At 49.4% G+C, this 21,974-nt stretch overlaps 2 protein-coding genes across 3 annotated transcripts in view; one reads left to right on the top strand and one right to left on the bottom strand.

The window, feature by feature from the left end:
- The window catches only part of LOC116954458 (uncharacterized), an 11,396-nt gene extending 7,604 nt beyond the window's left edge, over positions 1 to 3,792 (top strand). For both annotated transcript variants that reach the window (XM_032974990.2, XM_032974989.2), the window contains one exon: positions 1,640 to 3,792. In XM_032974990.2, the coding sequence (XP_032830881.2) occupies positions 1,640 to 1,987 (348 nt within the window). In that variant the 3' untranslated portion in view covers positions 1,988 to 3,792. The remainder of the gene's footprint in view (positions 1 to 1,639) is intronic.
- On the bottom strand, positions 2,305 to 21,974 carry DNAI4 (dynein axonemal intermediate chain 4). Its single transcript, XM_032974987.2, has 18 exons — positions 21,121 to 21,974; positions 19,620 to 19,697; positions 18,639 to 18,849; positions 17,875 to 18,074; positions 17,210 to 17,316; positions 16,531 to 16,690; positions 15,557 to 15,696; positions 14,721 to 14,891; positions 13,882 to 14,097; positions 12,842 to 13,092; positions 11,997 to 12,083; positions 11,139 to 11,293; positions 8,941 to 9,095; positions 8,672 to 8,805; positions 8,083 to 8,181; positions 6,671 to 6,897; positions 5,430 to 5,577; positions 2,305 to 3,330 (listed from the first exon to the last, which is right to left on the bottom strand). The coding sequence occupies exons 1-18, from the start codon at positions 21,162 to 21,164 to the stop codon at positions 3,250 to 3,252; spliced, it is 2,664 nt and encodes an 887-aa protein (XP_032830878.2). The 5' UTR covers positions 21,165 to 21,974; the 3' UTR covers positions 2,305 to 3,249.

Below are 21,974 nucleotides of genomic sequence, written 5' to 3'. Positions count from 1 at the left end.
GAAGGTTGTGAGTGTAGTGCAGGTTGTTTGCTTGTGAAGGTTGTGAGTGTAGTGCAGATTGTGAGTGTAGTGAAGGTTGTGAGTGTAGTGCAGGTTGTGAGTGTAGTGCAGGTTGTTTGTGAAGGTTGTGAGTGTAGTGCAGGTTGTTTGCTTGTGAAGGTTGTGAGTGTAGTGCAGGTTGTTTGTGAAGGTTGTGAGTGTAGTGCAGGTTGTGTTTGCCTGTGAAGGTTGTGAGTGTAGTGCAGGTTGTTTGCTTGTGAAGGTTGTGAGTGTAGTGCAGGTTGCTTGTGAAGGTTGTGAGTGTAGTGCAGATTGTGAGTGTAGTGAAGGTTGTGAGTGTAGTGCAGGTTGTTTTCTTGTGAAGGTTGTGAGTGTAGTGCAGATTGTGAGTGTAGTGAAGGTTGTGAAAGTAGTGCAGGTTGTTTGTGAAGGTTGTGAGTGTAGTGCAGGTTGTTTGTGAAGGTTGTGAGTGTAGTGCAGGTTGTGAGTGTAGTGCAGGTTGTTTGTGAAGGTTGTGAGTGTAGTGCAGGTTGTTTGCTTGTGAAGGTTGTGAGTGTAGTGCAGGTTGTTTGCTTGTGAAGGTTGTGAGTGTAGTGCAGGTTGTGAGTGTAGTGCAGGTTGTTTGCTTGTGAAGGTTGTGAGTGTAGTGCAGGTTGTGAGTGTAGTTCAGGTTGTGTGTGTAGTGCAGGTTGTGAGTGTAACGCAGGTTGTGTTTGCTTGTGAAGGTTGTGAGTGTAGTGCAGGTTGTGAGTGTAGTTCAGGTTGTGTTTGCTTGTGAAGGTTGCGAGTGTAGTGCAGGTTGTGAGTGTAGTTCAGGTTGTGTGTGTAGTGCAGGTTGTGAGTGTAACGCAGGTTGTGTTTGCTTGTGAAGGTTGTGAGTGTAGTTCAGGTTGTGAGTGTAACGCAGGTTGTGTTTGCTTGTGAAGGTTGAGTGTAGTTCAGGTTGTGAGTGTACCGCAGGTTGTGTTTGCTTGTGAAGGTTGTGAGTGTAGTTCAGGTTGTGAGTGTAACGCAGGTTGTGTTTGCTTGTGAAGGTTGTGAGTGTAGTTCAGGTTGTGAGTGTAACGCAGGTTGTGTTTGCTTGTGAAGGTTGTGAGTGTAGTTCAGGTTGTGAGTGTAACGCAGGTTGTGTTTGCTTGTGAAGGTTGTGAGTGTAGTTCAGGTTGTGAGTGTAACGCAGGTTGTGTTTGCTTGTGAAGGTTGTGAGTGTAGTTCAGGTTGTGAGTGTAACGCAGGTTGTGTTTGCTTGTGAAGGTTGTGAGTGTAGTTCAGGTTGTGAGTGTAACGCAGGTTGTGTTTGCTTGTGAAGGTTGTGAGTGTAGTTCAGGTTGTGAGTGTAACGCAGGTTGTGTTTGCTTGTGAAGGTTGTGAGTGTAGTTCAGGTTGTGAGTGTAACGCAGGTTGTGTTTGCTTGTGAAGGTTGTGAGTGTAGTTCAGGTTGTGAGTGTAACGCAGGTTGTGTTTGCTTGTGAAGGTTGTGAGTGTAGTTCAGGTTGTGAGTGTAACGCAGGTTGTGTTTGCTTGTGAAGGTTGTGTGTGTAGTGCAGGTTGTGAGTGTAACGCAGGTTGTGTTTGCTTGTGAAGGTTGTGAGTGTAGTTCAGGTTGTGAGTGTAACGCAGGTTGTGTTTGCTTGTGAAGGTTGTGAGTGCAACGCAGCGCCAGGCGTCACAGTGCCGCAGGGACCTTCACTCGGCGCGGCTGCAGCAGCAGCAGCTGAGGGCGCGGAAGCAAGAAATTAAATCGCAGCTGCAAAAAGCGTCGCAGGAGTTTTTGCTGAAGGAGGCCGAGCTGCACGGGACGATGGAGCTGCGCTACAAATCCTCGCTGGCGGAACTGCAGGCCGAGCTGGGGCGGACGCGCGAAGAGCTGCAGAAGGAGCGCCGGGCGCGCGGTCGAGATCTGGCGTCCCTGGAGTTGCTTCGACGGCACTTTGAGAACCTGCAGGCTCCCAGGGTCGACGACTGCATGAAGATTACCCATTGGTGACATTGTAAATGAGCGGACGTTAACATGACGTCTCCTCGGTCGCAGATCGTAAGCTGTTCTGGTTGTGTTACGTGGACAGGTTGGCAAAATCAAATGTTCAATGCTAACAAAACTTATTGTTATAATCATCTCAAGTGAGGGTTGGCGGAGCTCACAAATGTTGTGAAACTCCCCGTTGTGGTAGTATGGTATTGTGTTGTCGTGTCATGTTGTTGTGGTGTTGTATAATGGTGTGGGTATGGTTTGATAGGGTTTTGGTGTGATGGTGTACCGCAGTGGATTGTGGCCTATAGAGTTGGGTATTTAGATCACCCGGAATGTTCCCGATCTCGCAAGTGAAGCAGGCTAAGCCTGGATCTTGGGTAGGCGACCACCACACTTAGGTGTGCTATAGGCTGTTGGGCTACCTTGTGGGCAGCAGGTGGCAGTGTAGCAAAAGCCATTGTTGCGCTATACTCAAACATCTACCAGTGCATTTCTTACCTGTGTAGTGAATTTTCCAAAGCCATTTTTTTGTTATTTCAACCACTTTATTTCAGAAAAAAAGTGGACAGTAAACCCAAGCGTGCCACTTTTCCCATCATCCCCCTTACGACTCGTTCCACACTCTGCCTCCCCTTAACCTCCATTAGCCCATTCTATTTCAAGCGGCAGCAATGACGCATTCAAGAAATGATGCATGCAGAGATGAGGATGAGAGCGCACGTTTGGTTTTGTACCGAGTGAGATGATGAAACTCGAGCTCCAGTTGTTACTCTCAGGTGGCGGCGTTAAACCCGACGGGTGAGATTCACTTCTTGTGTAGACGGTGGGAACTCGGCACCCCTCTTGGTCATTGTCCCCCCGCTGTTGGCGACGGAGACATCGGCACGCTTGCACAACCGGACGAGAAAGGAAACATTGTACAACACGCGCACCGGGCCAGTTATGGCTTCCAGTTACGTCCTGAGGGTATTTCTCATGGATCTGCTGCGTCAGGTGGGGATATGTGAACAATAGAACGTTGTTAGACTTGTGTAGACTTTGTCAGGCGAGCTTGGGTGAAGTCCAGTTAAGTCAACATGGATGGGATTTGACAAGGTAGGCTGAGTAAAAGTGGTCAATAGGTGACTTGAGATTGCACGCGTGGCATAGACTCTGACTCTAGAATTCATTGTAAATAATTTCTGGCAATGTTGAGTCAAAGTCCAGGCCCCAGCCAAAGTGGAATGACAAGCTGCCACAGGGCATAACGTCACGACGTATGATGCAGTCCGGTTGGTTCAAGACGTTTCCCCCATCGCTGCTGTTTGCTCGCTCTGGGAGGTCAGTATGGTACTGATCACATCCGAGAGTGCCACCTTCTGCACTCACAGACAAGGACATCCACAGACACAGAACCAGAGGCATGCGTAAAAACAAAGAACACAACAACCGCCATTCACCACTAAGTGGCGGTGACGTCACCACGGCGCTTGTACCAGGCTATGTGCTCGTTGAGGCCACGTGAAGTGAAACCACAAAGCACAAACATCCATAGACACACACACGGTCACACATTTGCACACTGCACGTTTGATGTCACACCAAAATTTTTTTTATTTCTAACATTCTTTGTACTAAAAAAACGTATAATACATACAAATATAATGTATTATGAAAAAGTGTCACTCATTGGAGAGTCAACCTGTATTATGGACATTTCTTTACTGATGAAAAACTTCTCCTTTGAAAAGGTATTAATTACAAATTGAAACTTGTTTGTAGCTGTTGTGCATATGTTGACCTGAGTGGGATAAATAAATCTACGTCCTTTCTATGTCAAACCATCCCCCCAACTGGTGTCCTACTCCCCACCTTGGCTAAACATTATTTTCACGCCTTAAGATGTCGAGACATGCTCGGTCAGGATAGAGGGCGACGCGGTGCGTTTCTCAGCATCCTTCAACATCTCTCAGGATCGATGCACGGTCAGGGTAGAGGGCGATGCGGTGCGTGTCTCAGCATCCTTCAACATCTCTCAGCATCCTTCAGCATCTCTCAGGATCGATGCACGGTCAGGATAGAGGGCGACGCCGTGCGTGTCTCAGCATCCTTCAGCATCTCTCAGGATTGATGCACGGTCAGGGTAGAGGGCGACGCGGTGCGTGTCTCAGCATCCTTCAACATCTCTCAGGATCCTTCAACATCTCTCAGGAACGCGCTGCACCGCCCTGGAGTCAGGAAGCCCCGAACTCGGGAACAGGTGGCACTGCCCATTATTTTATCTTGAATTTTATGAATAAAGTGAAAAAAATTGTACATATACAGTCACCAGGGGCAGCAGGGGGCTGCAGTTCAGGGCCCTGGATTTTGAGCGGTCCACAAAACATCTGCTTTATACCAGTTGACAATTCTGCAGCACGGGGATATACTCAGTAGGTCAGTGGTGGCCAATACGTGGATCGCGATTCATGGGTGGATCGCAAAATATTTTTGTAGATCTCAGGATAAATCGGCACATACGCTATCATAAGCAGACGGAAATTTTCGTGATGGCTGATGGCCAATTAAAAGTCCCCAAGAATCCATACATTAAAACAGCATGACTTCTTATTCTTAGTTCTTTCGGTATTATTTTATTGTTTCCCTTCAACGTGACTTTACCGAAAGAACCAAGAATATGAATCACTGCAGTCACGAAAGCTTTAAATCAAAAGCATAACTTCTATCAATATATGGTGCGAGTACTTGGTATGCCCATGTATGTAGAGTATATTACCGTACAGGGTTAAATCCATCGGGGTAATTGTTGGTCATGGCTGTCCCTCTTGTTGCCCACCTCCAAGCTGATGGATCGTGCCTTTGCTTGCTCGACTTTCCCCCAATTATCGACCCCTAACTGCCTCCCGAACGAGCCAGAATCCCGAACCGGCCATAGCTGCTGCGAACAGATCGTTGCCTTCACCACCCTCATAGCGGCTAGTTTCTAGCATCAACAGAAAACTGGCACAGCAACGACTGACCTCTCCGCTGCCGCCTTTCGCACTCCTTGGCATCATGGCCTGCTGCTGACGTTGGCTAAAATCAGATTCCATTCTACTGTGAACCTAATCGACGCGATGCCCTGCAACCGTACTTTTAGGGTTACACTTCGCTGGTGGATCGTGCAGGTGCGTTAAGATCTACCAGAATTGATCCGAGTGGTGTTTTGGCTACAGCTATGATAGCTAATGTGATAATGAAAGCCATAGCATCATTATTTGCTGAAATTAAAATATTTTAGGTGTTTTTTTTAAACTTTGATTTAACTTTCCAATATGTATATTACATCTAAACAATAATGGAGTGTTTGGCATCGGGCAAGGGTTGGGTTAATATAGTCAAGGGAAGGGAGTGGACATATATAGGAGAGGGGGCCCCCCGTCAGAATGAAAACAGGCCCAGGACCCGATGAAACTTCACCCGGCCGTGGCGAGCGCACCTTGGTTTGCAGCAGCCCCTTGAGCTGATAGAGCGTCACGTGCCCGTCGCTGTCCCCGACCAGCAGGCAGTGGCCGGGCGCGTGGGAGAACGCCACGCGCGTCATGTGCACCCCGCGCCGACCTGGGCTCACCAGCACGGGGTCCAGCCTGCACGCGCACACCCGGCAACAACAGAGCCAGCGCGCTTTCACGATCGCAACGGCACTGCTGTTGGAATTGCAGTGCTCGCTAAGCATTTTGTTTCATATTCCACGGCCCTCACACTTTGTCGAGCTTGCTAAATCTTCGGGAGTTGAGAAGGCCGGGGGATGGACACTTGACGGCTGTCTGCTGCCGTACCGTGCAGCGGCCAATGGCGAGGGGAGGCTCGATCAGCCACTGAACGGCGTGGACAGTTCGTCCGTCCCAGCTTTCGAACGGTCAGGTTTTCATATAATCCCGAAATGCCGCGGCACAACCTGTTGCAAACTGTGGCCATGCACTGTCGCGACCACTTTGACTTCCAATGCAGGTTCAGCCCAAGGGCGCTTGGAACTAAGCATTAGGGCCACGTGGAGTCACATGATAAAGGACGATTGTTTAAATCGTCACGCGATTGTGACGTAAGAAATGTCAGACCACTTTACTCCGCTCGCTTTGCTTCACCCCAAACCTGATTGAATCGGAATCTTTATTTGTACTGGAGGAATCCGATGGGCTAGGAAGCTCTTTTTTTACAGATGTCCAGTAAGAGTGGCTGCCAGTGCTTAACAGTTATATGTCCAAACATTCAAACAGGGTAATATTGCGATAGAAAGGGAAATGTACTTATTGCATGCCCAGTGATGCACAACTAGATAGACTCACCCCAACCATTGCAATGTGGAATTTACACCACTGGATCAGCATTGTAAAGAGAACATGACCACTGCTCCAATGGTCATTTTAACAGGAAATAAAACTCAACTTAACCTTTTTCGTATTTTACCAGGTGTAAGTCCCACTGAGCTATGTAGCTATTTTTCACCACAATTCATACCTCACCACAATTCATACCTCAAGGAAGTGGCTTATTACGTGGAAATTTATAGCAGCCAATACTCTAAATGCATGTTTTCTAAATGTGGAGGAAAAAACGCAACCATGCGGAGAGAGACTTGCAAACTCCAAATATACAGGCCTCGGGATTGCACCACGACCTGTATAACAGGCGAGGTAGTTAACATCTCGGCCACTGCGGCGTGCACGCAGCCTGACGTACGTGCTGCTGGACAGGTCCCACACATGCAGAGCCTCTGCGGTGAGCGCAGCCAGGAGTGTGGGGCTATGGGGGGACCAGGCGACATCCAGCACAGCCTGACTGCCGCACTGCAGGGTGAGCACGGGGGACGTCAGGTCCACCCTCCACAGCCGCACGCTCCAGTCGGAGGAGCAGCTCAGGAAGACTTCCGGCTCGAAGGGAGACCACAGCACGCGGTAGACTGGGCCCTGTACACACGGACGTCACACGGCGATTTAGCCAACTGCACCTCTGGTTAGTACGGTTGGCTACGTACTGTGCGAAAGAAGTTCAACATGCATGTTTACTCTTTGGTTATTTCGGTATAAAATAAATCACGATGGGGAAGATGTAAGTTGCCAACGGCGTCTGTCGCGTAGGTCAACTTCGGATCCCCGTTTTCAATGTAAAAAAAGTGAATGCGGAAAAAATCTCAAAAGTAACGTATAAAAAAAACTTGGGATAACATAAACGAACCCAAACATACATTGAACCTTAAATTCTGATCACTTCTCCGCTGTCATGGCGAGGAGGGGGCAGAAGGGAGGGTCGAGCCAATGGCTGGAGAGAAACCCGAGCTGGGCTTGGCCTTCTCAGGAACGGATCTGCACGGCTTGGGTCTGATTGCTTAATGCCCGGAGAAATGCAGCTCATCATTTATTATTATTACTACTCCACTTGTGTTCACCGAGTGCCGTATGACTTGTATAGGAAGGTCCTGCCAAGTTCTTGCAGTAGGGGACGATGATTGCTGCGTCTATTTTAACTGAGTGATTTGCGGGGCCTTGACGCCAGTGGGACGCAATGGCCTCCTCTTGCGAATGATGTCACGGGATTTTGACCGTCCAACGTGTAGCTGATGGCACGCAGTAGTAATACGTCCACAGTAATATAACCAGGGTGGCCCCGCTGGATTTGAACCGCGGACCTCTGCAACAAATGGCGAACGTGTTACCGCTGGGCCATGTCGCCACCCAGAATAAAATCGGTGTTTTACTTGAAATGAAACATGTAACAGTCGTGACACAGTCTATGCCATGACTGTTTCTGCACAGTCACGGCATAGAGAATAGCACACTACGATCACAGAGGACAATAACCATTGTGATGTCACACAGTAAAATATGATGTCAGATAGCAAAATGTGCACCATGATGTCACTGACAATTACTTTGTCACGAAACAAAAATTAAGATGTTTTATTTATCGTGCGCAATAGAGAAAATATCTTGAAGCGCTTCACGTCGTACGCCAATGAATATTTCGCGCGGATAAAAAAAAAGTTGAAATGTGCAACGAGAGAAGAGCAATGGAACTTGAGAGATCGCAGCAGACACAGCAAATGACAGCCGTGCGCAGTCCTGCGTGTGGGATTGTGGGTACGTATGCCTCGCCTGGTGAGCGGAGTAGCTTTGCAGGTGCTGCTCGCTGTAGGAGCACGAGCACCTGTGGATGAAGCCCTCCTCCGTGCCAGCCAGGTACACGTTGCTGTCCTGCACGTGAGCATATAAGCGCGAGCACACGCAGAGATGAACGTGCGCAGGTGAGCACGCGTACACGCGTACACACAGACGCTTCAATGTGCAAGTCGCTCGACTGCATTGCTTGGATTCATCAACAATAGGGTTCTTCAACGAAATATCCGGTTGCATAACTGGCATGAGGAGGAGAGTGATGGTGAGGCGTGGTGGCCTCAGTGGTGATGATGACCACTGATTGTTAACTACCTCGCCTCGTATACAAGAGGTCGCAGGTTGGATCCCAACCCTGACACCTGTATATGTGGAGTTTGCGTCTCTCTCCCCGTGGTCGCGTGGATTTTTTTTCTGGGTCCTCTGGTTTTTCCCTCCACATTTAGAATCAACATCAGCACGCGTTTAGAGTACTTGGCTGCCATAAATTTACACACTCAGTGGGCATTATGTGGTAAAATAAATAAATAATAGCTTAGCTATTGAACTGGATTCAATTAGGCATGCGTACCTGAGGATGGAAGTCGACGCAGGTTCCACAAGCCAGTCTCCAAATGAGCGCCTCATTCTTACGTTCCCTCTGTCCCTCAACGCCTGCAGTTCGTCGAGTCCGGCCTTCCCCAGTCCGCTTCAGCCTCATCAGATCTGACGCGTGTGTTAGACATTAGGTTGAACTGCGCGTTACAACACAACTGCAAAGACCGCTGCTCAACTCATAGCGATAATTCCACACGCGCACACGCCACACGATACCGCCGTGTGTGCGTGCGCGCGTCTCACCCTGGCAGTCAAGGCCTTTGCGGACGGCCCAGCGGGTGACACGACCGTCAGCTGAGATGGATGTGAGGGTCTCCCCGCGGTCCTCCCCACCTCCTCCTTGCTCGAGCCTCACCCACTGCACCTGCCACACTGCACCCATGTGTTTGCCCGACTCGCTGAGAGACGGCATCCAAATGCACACGTAAGTTCAGCCTCTTGGAATCAAGCAACGTTTATTTTGTTCATAGTTTGGGTGTTGCTCCCTCAGTATTGCCACGGTGGAGAGATGGTTAACCCCCTCGCCTGGTATGTCGGAGGTCGTGGGTTCGATCCCAATCCTGACGCTTGTATGTTTGGAATTTGCATGTTTTCCCCGTGGTCGCGTGAAATTTTCACCGGGACCTCCGGTTTTTCCCTCCGCATTTAGAAACACGCGTTTAGAGTATTTGGCTGCTGCTATAAATTCCCACCTGATAAGCCACTTCGTTGAGAGCTATCATTTGTGGCCAGGTCGCTTCTGTAAAAGAGCTACATAGCTCAGTGGGACTCACCTGGTAAAATAATAGTTTAGTTTCGCGTTATTCCCGTGTGCTATTGGCAACAATGTCTTGAGACACAGAATCCTATGAGAAAATGTTAGAGCAGTGCACCCCATGTGTCATAGAATAGTTGCAGAATTGATATTTTTACAGGACATTTACCAAATCATAATTTAAGTGCCCTTTTTAGAGTTACACAGTAGGGGGCGCACTTTCTGTGCATTGCAATGGGATCGTTGCGTGGCGGTCAAATCGAAGATTTAAATTCTCAGAGCTATAATCTTGATAAATCGAGTGCAAAACCGAAATAAAATGAGGGGTTTTTGTCAACGAGGTCTCCTGCTACTCAATCCGAAGAACATATTTGGATCGGGGAAGATTGCACTCAAATTGCACTGTTCACCACAATCGTGCCATCATCAGGGCATTCACCTTGAACGTGAACGTTCGCCCTGCTTGCGATTTGCTGAATTGCCTCCATTCGAGGTTGCGATTGCACTCACATTTTTTTTTTAAGCCTGTGAATGTCGCGCCTTTAGTGGCTGCAGGGGTCACGCGACCCAATTACATACAACGGATGTGATAGTTTAAAAAAAAAATATCGATTTTCACACGCACGTTAACGGATGAATCGTTACACCCCCAGAAATATGTTTATGCATTCAGGAAAACCTCCTTGAGTCTCAAGAATATTTTCAAGAGCCAGGCCGTGCATTGGGATGTGATGCCATTCACACGTTCAGCAATTCGCATGAGAAGTAATCCTTGAAGTCTCAGTTGGCTCCAGTGGTGTATGTGGAGTTTACAGTGGCTGCATCATTTACAAGAACTAATAACATGCAGTATGTAACCATGATAATAATTTTCAGACGTTTGTAAATTCCCTGATGGATGAAAGCCTCCCCATGGCGTGTCCGATTAGCGCGGTTGGCTACGTATGGTGCGAAAGAAGTTCATCACACATACGTACAGTTCTGGGGGTGTGTTTGACCATACTTCACCACAATGGTCAGTAAGGGCTGGTAAAGGCAGAGGACCAGTTAGCCGTGGCAGCGAATCCGAGTCGGGTCGCCGGGTTAAAAATTCAGTGCGTCAACCACTGCCCCACCACTCCACCATGGCGTATGTATGAATGAAAAAACAATTGCTTCTTACGTGCAGAATTCAAAACAATAATGACATCCACAGTCCTATTCCACTGTTACAGTTTTTAGGAAAGAATAACTGAAATTATGCTGAGGCATTAAGCAGCCAACAACAACGTCCGCCATTCGCCACTGTGTGGCGGTGATGTCACCACGGCGCTTGTGCCAAGCTATGTGCACTTTAAGGCCACGTTAAGCAACCGGGCATTGTGGCACACCCCTGTGGTTTGGAAGCAAGGGTTGGTGGATCGCAGATTTGTTAAATGCCCAAATCTGCCCTACTGCAAGGTGGCCAAGAGAAAGCAGTGCAGAAATTGGCTTCTTGAATCGTTCTGCGTGCCACTTGGAGTGGAATCCCCCCGTACGCTCGAGTCTTTTTCTCTGGGTCACTCCGTCTCCCTCCCGCATGCAGAGCAATGCCTTAACAACACAGAATTAGCCAAACATCCCAATGCAGGACCCCCCCCCCCCTTTAAGGAGTGGCTTGAGACTCAGTGAGGCTTTCCTGGACGGACGAATGACATGAAGTTCTGACCTGCTGGTGAGAGAGGGAAGCTCCTTAGCCCCTCCCCGGGTGTTGTGAACGGCGACTGTTCCATCCAGCGTCCCCACTGCCAGCAAGTTTGCGTTTGCCGTGGAGAAATCGATGCACGTCACTCCCGACTCCATGTGAAACACTTTGTCCGGCCACTGTCACGGGGAGAAGCGATGGGGCACATTCAGTGTGTGCAAATATGAGACGAGTCATAGGGAGTGAAACAGTCCCGGTCAATACAGTGATGCTGACTGCTAGAGTCATATGCCACTGTAAAACATTACTTAGGAGGTATACCTAGGGCCACTATTGAAGGTGGATTGTGATCAAAGTAATTAAGTTAGGTGAACGAGAGTAGGGCGGAGTGCTTTTGAAAAACTTAACTTCGGTGTGTCTTTACAACATATTGAGTAGAATTGTTAGGCGCGACTTTTGTTTCACTCATATTGATCTTGAGGCCAACTTGATTGCCTCGTTTACTAAATTATTCAATATATTCCGGTAAATAATTCCAATTTAACAGTTTGTCTGCTAAAATAAATTCGACCAGAAAATATTGATCCAGAATGTGCAAAGGATAATGGACTAAAATGTAATGTTATTACATTACACTTTTGAAAACTCGTTTCTTTAGAAGCACTCTTTTGTGTTTAGTTTGTTGTCCTTCCCCCCGTACCTCCGATTAGCACGGTTGGCTACGTACGGTGCAAAAGAAGTTCAACGTAGACATGCACAGGGACACTCTCAGGCTCTGAAACAGACGCTTGCCCATCGTTTTAAAACCCCAATCCCTTACAACACTTCATAATAAACCGTGAAGGCTGGTTTCAAAGTACGTGAAGGGGTCGGAAGCCTCACCGTGGGATTCTTGAGTGACCAGCCACAGGCCAGCCCCTCCTTCTGGTCTCGGATCCCAAACTCCCCATAGCCCACGGCCAGCAGGTCCTAAATGTGTACACGCACCACGCAAAAGAGCACACACCCGCGTACGCATAAGCCATCCTTAAGCAGCCCGACTGGTCGTGTAGCTTCTGATTGTTTAAAAGCCAGGGTTAAAATGCCCTTCATTCACATTCTTTATGTTTTCATTAATTAAGATGATCACAGTTTTCGGGAGCAATGGTTCAGTGTTCACGTCACTGACATGGAGCATCAATACCCCAACCCCCACCCCCCCCCCCCTAATGATCCGATCAGCGGCGACTGAATCCTGTGAGCAGTAAAAATAATTCCAACATCGATTTTGGAATTCTCCGGATTATAACACAGTTTTCCCCCTGAATTTTAAAGCAAACGTTCGGGGCGCGTCTTTTAATCTGGTACTTTTTGTATGTATGTGTGACCAGATTGTATAGCTTGACATCGGCTATAGGTTTGGGGTGCGACTTACTTTCGAGAGCATCTGATAATCCAGAGAATATGGTTACATCTATTTGGCAAATGTGCCAATTTGGCTTCCAGTTTGTCAAATTGATCCTCTGCCATGAGGCGTTGCCATTAATTATCCAGTCTATTTGCCAAGGGCATTACTCCCCTTCCGATAGTGCGGTTGTATGTATGTATGTTGAACTTCTTTCGCGCCATACGTAGCCCACCGTGCTAATCGGAGGCGCGGGGGAAGGACAACAGTTACCACCACAGTGTATCGAGTTGTTCGTGTGCACGTGCGTGCGTGTGCGTGCACACCAACGTGTGCACCTCACCGGGTTGAGCCGGTTCCAGGCCAGGCAGCTGACATTTCGGCCCTTGGTCAAGCCGCATGAGAAGGCCCAGAGTCGCTGCAGGAAGGGGCCCCCCCCGCCATGCACCACCGCGGGAATCTGCGCGCTGCTTCCGGGCAGCGTCTTCGGGCCGACCTCCATCCCCACGTTTCCGCGGGGTATCCTCTCTTGCCCCCCCATTGCCTTCTCTTCCTCCGGGGCTCCCTCTTCGTCTTCCGTAACCCCATCAGGATCTGCACAGCACGTAACAAACCGGAATCAGAATTATAATATTGATACCGGAGGAAACCGATGAGCTATGACGATTATTTTCACAGATGTCCAGTAGGGGCGGATAAGAACGTTACAACAACAAACAGTACAACAAACACGATGGTAGTGCAAAATACAAAGGTAAACAAAGCACCCAAACACAAACAAATACAACACTAAACCATCCACATCCTACCAGGCAAAACCTATGGAGGTATGAACTTATTTTTCAGAAGCGATCTGGCTACAAATGATACGTAGCTCAACCGACTCATTGTAGCAGCAGAAATATTAAAGCAACATCATAATATCGGTTATCGGGGATCGTGTGACTTGAGCCAATAACAAGAAGAAATAAAATGCAACACAAAATCGAATGCCACGTTTGTCGCTAAGAATGTGGGCTGTGCATCCGGGCGGTGAGCGATGAGCGTGAACCCGTCGTTGGTGAGAGGAGAAGACGACGATGACGTTACGTCCGGTTGCTCTGACTGGCCCTCGTGGCCAGGTCGCTTCTGAAATAGAAGCTAATAGCTCAGTGGGCCTTACCTGGTAAGAGGAAAAATAACTTATATTTGTGTAAGTAATTTGTTTACCTTTCCTACGCTTAGCACTCCTATCGTGTTTTTTTTTTTAATATTGTCTGTTGTTGAAACGTTCTGACCTGCCCCGACTCGTACATCTGTGACAAAAAGAGCTTTATAGCTCAATCGGATTCCTCCAGCAAAGAATAAACATTGCGATTCCGATCCTGTCTCTCCACCACCCACCTGGCAGCACAGGCAGCTGGCGATAGGCAGCCATCTTGTGCTGATAGAGGTTTGCGACGAGCACGCGCTCCATGGTGGCCAGGTCTCGTTGGAAAGACGGGGAGCCCAGGATGGCGTCCGATGGAGGAGCACCGCTCGGCTCGGCCAGGAGCGGCGCCAAGCCCAGGGCACTCTCGGAGCCCTGGGCAGTGCTGGAGGAGAGGCTGCGCTTGCTGTCTACAAAGAGAGAGATCCCCCCCCCCCCCCCGTGTAGCCGTTATCGGGCTGTTGGGGAAAGTTGCTGTTGGCGAGCGCCTATGAAGGCCGGCAAGGCACACGAGCGGTTTGGTGGCCAGCATCACCCCCAGCAGCCTTTCTCTCGCTCGTGGCAATGTTTACGCGCCGCACCAGGTACTCATTTGAGGCTCGGTCGACCTTGGGGAGGCCCAGGCCCAGTTTAGATAATCGTCACTGGTGTTGGCCGTGAGCGGGAATCAAACTTGGGTCGTCGGGTTCCTAGCGCAGCGTAGCGCTAACTGCAACCATATCGCACACACATAGCTCACATGGTGGGCGGTCGCACAAATGCCACTTTGGGAGCCGCCTGATCCGTTTGCGGGTTGTACCGTGTGTTGTTTGGTGCGACGTCCGACGTTTCGCTCCACGTGCTGGGAGCTTCTTCAGTCAGCATGTTTTTGAAGAAGCTGCCAGCACATCCCTAATATGTTTCGTGTTTAGTTTGTTGTCCTTCCTACGCACCTCCGATTAACACGGTTGGCGATGTACGGTGCGAAAGGAGTTCAACATACATGGAATATATGCATTAAAAGAGCATTATATACATGAATGCAGCTACTCACCTGTGCCCATGGAGCTTGCAGTGATGTCGGTGCCTGGTGCGAAGCGCTGGCTTGCTGCGAGACTTGTTGACGAGCCGGGCTGGCCTGGGCTCTCTGCTTTACCGGTTGCTGACTTGGAGGCCTCCAATTCGCTTAACGTGTCATGCATGTCCCACGTGCTGGCAAAAATACCTGAAGTGGGCAAAAGCGTACGGGTGTGTCATCATACGGTAGCCGCGAGGGAGTAATCAAAAAGCCTGTGACGTGACTTGGTGCTACAACGAAGGGTGAATGTTCATTTAAAATGATATTGCTGTTCAACAATAATTACCAAATTTTATAGAAATAGATTAAGTCAGCTTTTTTACAGATGTTCTTGTTTGTATGACGAATTATTAAATCACATACCAAGGATGCGTTTTATGGGCTATCTTACATGAGTATGTAAAGTCATCGTTATGCCCTCTATCCTGATGACATCACTATGATGGTGAGAGAGAGACACGCAAACTCCAAATACACAGCAGGCGTCAGGGTCGGGATCGAACTCACGCCCTCCTGTATACCAGGCAAGTTAGTTAACATCTCCTAGCCACCGTGATGATGATGATGAGAGAGACAAACAAACTCCAAATACACAGCAGGCGTCAGGGTCGGGATCGAACCCACGCCCTCCTGTATACCAGGCGAGGTAGTTAACATCTCCTAGCCACCGTGATGATGATGATGATGATGAGAGAGACACACAAACTTCAAATACACAGCAGGCGTCAGGGTCAGGATCGAACCCACGTCCTCCTGTATACCAGGCGAGGTAGTTAACATCTCCTAGCCACCGTGTGGCACCCAGTTGACACCTGCATCGGCGGTCACGATCCTGTCACACTGCACTTCCTTGCTCTTCCGCTGCAGGTTGAGTGTCTGCGCGCCGCGCTCCATGTAGCGCTCGTTCCCCGTGCGGCTCGAGCACAGATGCTTGTACGTCTGGTTACGCTGCCTGACATTCCACACACACGACACGGTGCACCGAGACGTTGTTACGCAGTAGTCGTTGATGAGCCATCAATGGGGCCGTTTCAAATGTTCCTCCAGGTGTCACGACCCGTCGCTCCTAGCCAGGACCCCCTGGATAGGCACCGTCTACATCTGCGAGCGTGATGATCCGTGAACACCAGGCTGAGCGTGAGATTGCCTATTTACTCCAGGAATATAAATTAGTCGGCCTATCATTCTTCCAAAGTTTATAAATTGCTCTCGTGCCTTGTAGAAATTCAACAATGACTCTTGATTTATGGGAGGGTGGCATTTCTGGCTTCAGGCCTTCATAACAAGCTCAGCGCATTGCCCAATGCTCGTTTGACAACTGGTCGATTTGAGTTTTGATCATGACAATTGCTTCCCTGTGCCGAGTGGGTGTCCCGGTGGCTAGGAGATGTTACCTACCTCGCCTGGTATGCAGGAGGTCGAGTTTGCACGTTCTCCCCGTGGTCGCGTGGATATTTCTCCGGGTTCTCTGGTTTTTCCCTCCACATTTAAAAACATGCGCTTAGAGTATTTGGCTGCTATAAATTTCCACGTAAATAATTTCCTAGGCTTTGCACTCCTATTGTATTTTTGTATTGTTTGTTGTTGTAACTTTCTGACCAGCCCCTACTGGACATCTGTGAAAAAGAGCTTCATAGCTCATCGGATTCCTTCAGTATGAAAACAATATTCTGGTTCTGACTTCGTTGAGCTATCATTTGTGGCCAGGTCGCTTCTGAAAAAGAGCCACACAGGTGAGTGGGCCTCGCCTTGTAAAATATAAAGTTGAGTTTTGTTAGTTAATTACCTGATAGCCTCTGCCTGGCTGTCTTGTGTGGACACAGACACTGAGGTCATGTCCATTATCTCCATCGTCGGGGTTTCAGACAGCCACAGGGTGACGATGCGATTCAGCTCTGCCTCTCCCAGCACCTCTGGCCCCTCTTCTTCCCCCCGATTCTGCATCTCTGAGACGAGAATTCAGATTCACATTCGAGCAGAAATGAGCAAAACAGATAACCGCATTCAAGTAAATCTGTGTATGCGTCGTAGTAGTACGCGCGCATAAACAAAAAAGGTGTTACGAATGTTGCGTGTGCCACCACGGGGTCATGTTCTCATGGGTTTATCCTGTTCAGGTAAAACATTACACGTTTAACGACACATCGATGCATCAATAACAATCGATTCTCAAGCACACGTTACAATATTTTGAGCAATTATACACCTAATTGTGTGTGTGAGTTGATTACGTCTAAAAAATTGTTATAAAAATTACACCGTAACTTTACACATATATACTAACGGAGTGAATAAAGTAAACTATATGGAAAAATAAGACACAACACAAATGGGACGCAATAATTGATTCTTAAAACGAATCCCGACCCCGATATTTTTCCAATCGCCGAGGTGTGGCGTGGTCTTTGGTCGCGGGTTGAGTCATGACGTGCCTCTAAGACAAGTGCCCATGTGCGCCTGGGTACCTGCTAAGCTGCTGTAGTCATTTTGGACGCTTGGTTCTGCGATCTCATCTGTCAGGGAATCCAGACTGGAGTGGGCAGAGACCGAGAGGCTGCTGCCAAAAGTGGATCTGTGCACAAGCAGCGCAGACAAAAACAGAGCACACGCTTTGTGCAGGCTTCATGTTTTCCGCACGCGTCCTGGTATACAGCTACGTATACGCGTGTGTGCTGCAAAAACAAACACCAAGATGCATGTAGACTGGAAACAAGCGATTAAACACAAGGTGTCCTGGAGAGAAAACATAACAGGAACCCCAGCATGCTTTGCATGTCAAGGTGACATCGCCATTCTTGTGCATGATCTGCATTCAGCCTTGTGATGACAAAAATATAAAAAGAACCGAGACTGTGGCATCCGTAATTTATGCAGCAGGGCAACATGCATGCCTCAGGCACCAGTGGCAGCAGTAGGCAACGATGGCTATACTGTACTGATGAGTCCTAATAAGGAGAGGACGGAGCCCCCCTCCATGGGAACGTGGAATTTACATCACTGCCAATGGAGACGAGTGGCAGCCCATGGCTCAATTGAGCAAAAGAGACTCCGTGGCTCCACGTGGCCTGGTGTGCCTCTCTGCCTTGCCGCACGGCCGACTCCGCGTGCTGCAGTTTCCCCGACGCGGCACCTGGTGAACTGCCCGGCCATGCTGGCGGTGTGCACGGCGGTCTGGTAGAAGGAGTAGGAGGAGAGCATGTCCGAGGCGGAGCCCCCCCCGCCAGATGGGCCCCCCGCTGCGTCCCCTACGCCGGCTCCACGGCTCGCCTTGCCCTGCTCTGGGGTGAAGAGAGGCCGCGGGGTCACGTCGCACCCGTTCTCATCCAGCACCTGCGGGGTACACACACGAACAGCATTGCTATCGGGGCGGTCACGTGGTCCTTGTGGTAGGGCGTTTGTCACTGGCACCACGTATCTACGTTAAACTTCTTTCGCACGACACGTAGCCAACCGTGCTAATCGGAGGTGCACTTGTTGCAGAGGTACATTGTTTGCATCCAGCAGGCCGGCCTTGGTCTTTACAGTGGGTGTATTGGCCGTGAAAAAAATACGCGCCGTTTGTTTCACAGTGGATGTTAATGATCATGTGCTGTCATGTGCTGTCAATTATTTCCCTTCTACGTGACTTTACCGAATAAACCAAGAATACGAATCCCTGCAGTCACGAAAGCTTTAAATCGAAATTTAGACACGTTTATATTTACGTGATCTAACCCAAAAAAAAACCTCTTATGGATAATATTGGTCGTAAAAAAAAGCCTACGTGCTAGTTCTTGCCATCTACATAACTGGCGATCTCAGCTCCAGAGTTCTTGGTGGCAAAGTGCGATCGCCGTGACTGAACGTCTCCTGTGTTCCGCCGTTACTTTGGCTCAACGGGAGTGTGGCTCTGACCAGCACGGAGGGCCGGAGTCCTCCCAGCGCGGCTCCCCCCGCTCGGCCCTCCGCGGGCCCTGCTCCCAAGCTGCGCCGGCTCGACGACGTGAGGATGCTGCGCGTCGTGGCACTGCGCGTGCCCACGCGGGGGACGACGGCCAGCGAAGAGGCGCCCCGTGCTCCCAGTGTCACCCCCCTGCGCTGGCTCATCCCGACGAACGTAGAGCCACTACACACACACACAAAGTGCGCGCACACACACAAAGTGCGCGCACACACGCACACACACAGAGCGCGCACACACACACCGCGCGCGCGTGCACACACAGAGTGCGCACACACACATAGCGCAGAGTAGACACGATGGCAATGCCACTGCAGCGCTTGTGCCAGGCTACGTACACTATGAGGCTATCGTGTGAAGTGTGGACGTCTCGCCGACAGGTCACGGAGCAGGCCCGGATGTTACAGGTTGACTGAGATGACTGGCAGCTACGGTTAAAGAATGAATTTTCGCAGGATTGCCTTTGAGTGATCTAGCTTCAGCAAGTCCTTTTAAAATTGTGCTGGGGGAATGTTTAGCTGTGCACTGATTAAGGGTGTAGTGGCACAGTGGTTATCACAGGGCTGCCGACAATTTAGCCTGCCCAGCAGCCTTTAAACACCCGTTGTTTTTACGATATGGTATTATTCACCCACCCAAGCATTCTCCAGGCTCAACTCTGCTTGGCTTCTTAGATCTGATGACATTGGGTGCATTCCAGGTGCAGTACTGTAATTGGGTCATAAGACATACACACATGCCGTACAACAACAAAAACACACTTGCACAGACGCAAACACACGTGCACAGACACAAACACACGTGCACAGACACAAACACACGTGCAGACACAAACACACGTGCAGACACGAACACACGTGCAGACACGAACACACGTGCAGACACGCGCGGTGTGCACCCACGCACTGGCTGCAAGGGAGGAGGCGACGACTCACGATTGTTTCCCTCTGGAGTCCTTGCTCAGACTTGGTGGCAACTTCTTCATGGTTACACACAGGTGATGGTGCAGGTCTCTGCGTCACACACAGGTGATGGTGCAGGTCTCTGCGTCACACACAGGTGAAGGTGCAGGTCTCTGAGTCACACACAGGGGATGGTGCAGGTCTCTGCGTCACACACAGGTGATGGTGCAGGTCTCTGTGTCACACACAGGGGATGGTGCAGGTCTCTGCGTCACACACAGGTGATGGTGCAGGTCTCTGCGTCGCACACAGGTGATGGTGCAGGTGTCTGTGTCACACACAGGTGATGGTGCAGGTCTCTGTTTCACACACAGGTGATGGTGCAGGTCTCTGTGTCACATACAGGTGATGGTGCAGGTCTCTGTGTCACACACAGGTGATGGTGCAGGTCTCTGTGGCGAACACAGGGGATGGTGCAGGTCTCTGTGTCACACACAGGGGATGGTGCAGGTCTCTGCGTCACACACAGGTGATGGTGCAGGTCTCTGCGTCGCACACAGGTGATGGTGCAGGTGTCTGTGTCACACACAGGTGATGGTGCAGGTCTCTGTTTCACACACAGGTGATGGTGCAGGTCTCTGTGTCACACACAGGTGATGGTGCAGGTCTCTGTGTCACACACAGGTGACGGCGCAGGTCTCTGCGTCACACACAGGTGATGGTGCAGGTCTCTGCGTCGCACACAGGTGATGGTGCAGGTCTCTGTGTCACACACAGGTGATGGTGCAGGTCTCTGTGTCACACACAGGTGTGTATCTAGTGACTAGTGAGTGTAGTGAGTGACTAGTGAGTGAGTGTAGCTAGTGACTAGTGAGTGTAGTGAGTGAGTGTAACTAGTAGCTAGTGAGTGTAGCTAGTGACTAGTGAGTGTACCTAGTGAGTGAGTGTAGCTAGTGACTAGTGAGTGTAGTGAGTGACTAGTAAGTGTAGCTAGTGACTAGTGAGTGTAACTAGTGACTAGTGAGTGTAGTGAGTGTAACTAGTGAGTGTATTGAGTGATTGGTGAGTGTAACTAGTAGCTAGTGAGTGTAGTGAGTGACTAGTGAGTGTAGTGAGTGACTAGTGAGTGTAGTGAGTGACTAGTAAGTGTAGCTAGTGACTAGTGAGTGTAACTAGTGACTAGTGAGTGTAGTGAGTGTAACTAGTGAGTGTACTGAGTGATTAGTGAGTGAGTGTAACTAGTAGCTAGTGAGTGTAGTGAGTGACTAGTGAGTGTAGTGAGTGACTAGTAAGTGTAGCTAGTGACTAGTGAGTGTAACTAGTGACTAGTGAGTGTAGTGAGTGTAACTAGTGAGTGTACTGAGTGATTAGTGAGTGAGTGTAACTAGTAGCTAGTGAGTGTAGTGAGTGACTAGTGAGTGTAGTGAGTGACTAGTAAGTGTAGCTAGTGACTAGTGAGTGTAACTAGTGACTAGTGAGTGTAACTAGTGACTAGTGAGTGTAACTAGTGAGTGTAGTGAATGAGTGTGGTTACCGAGAACTCGCAGCGGCTGCAGGCAACGCTGTTGCCGTCACCATAGCGACGGGTTTTATCAAGAGCCGCGCCGATTGGCCGCGTCTCCGCCATTAACGCCGCGTCCCATTGGCTGCTTGAAGCGACTTCGCCGACGCAGGTGCGCCAAGTGCGTGACGTCATCGCGCGTGGAGCGGTGGCGCAGCGGTTAGCGCGCCGCGACCCCGCGAGTTCGATTCCAGCTCGCGGCCGACGCCGGTGACGATTATCTGAGCCGGGTAGTGGGTGCCTCGCCTAGGTCGACTCAGCCTCAAATAAGTACATTGGCGCGGCGTGTAAGCATCGTCAGTTTTCAGTTTCATTTATTTGGTATAGCCCTGTGAGCCATTCGGCTCTTGAACAAACAAAAAAACAAAAACACGATCAAGGAAAACATCTTAAAGTGACTATGTGACTGTGCAAACAGAAAATCCATGAAAAAAACAGCAAAATATTCCTGAAAAAGCACCGTACACCAACGCTGTGTGCAAAAATCCCAGTGGGATGCAAGTCAAACAACAACCAAACCAAGAAACGTTTTCGACATCACCAAAAATAAAGCCATAAAAGCAATGTAACAGTGATCATAGGAACTGTGACCGAATTTTCACAAACACATTCCTGCGGAGGGGGCTGGTAGGAAATTTTGAAGTAATTATGAAGTAATTATGTACGGATATTTAAGCCAAACTTGTTAGGGTCGTGCGCAGAAGAAAGAAAAATTAAAAATGAGCAGAATTATAAAACGACGCCTGAAAGTTGCAGTGTACAAGAGGTCGCACCAGAAAGTGCAGTGTTATAATCCCCTGCCTCCTGTGAGAATTAATCCCGGTTGG

Source organism: Petromyzon marinus, chromosome 55 (assembly GCF_048934315.1).
Source record: "Petromyzon marinus isolate PM22_M1 ecotype Great Lakes invasive population chromosome 55, UKy_Petmar_22M1.pri1.0, whole genome shotgun sequence".
In the NCBI taxonomy this organism is placed as follows: Eukaryota; Metazoa; Chordata; class Hyperoartia; order Petromyzontiformes; family Petromyzontidae; genus Petromyzon; species Petromyzon marinus.
This window is presented reverse-complemented; position numbering and strand designations above follow the sequence as displayed.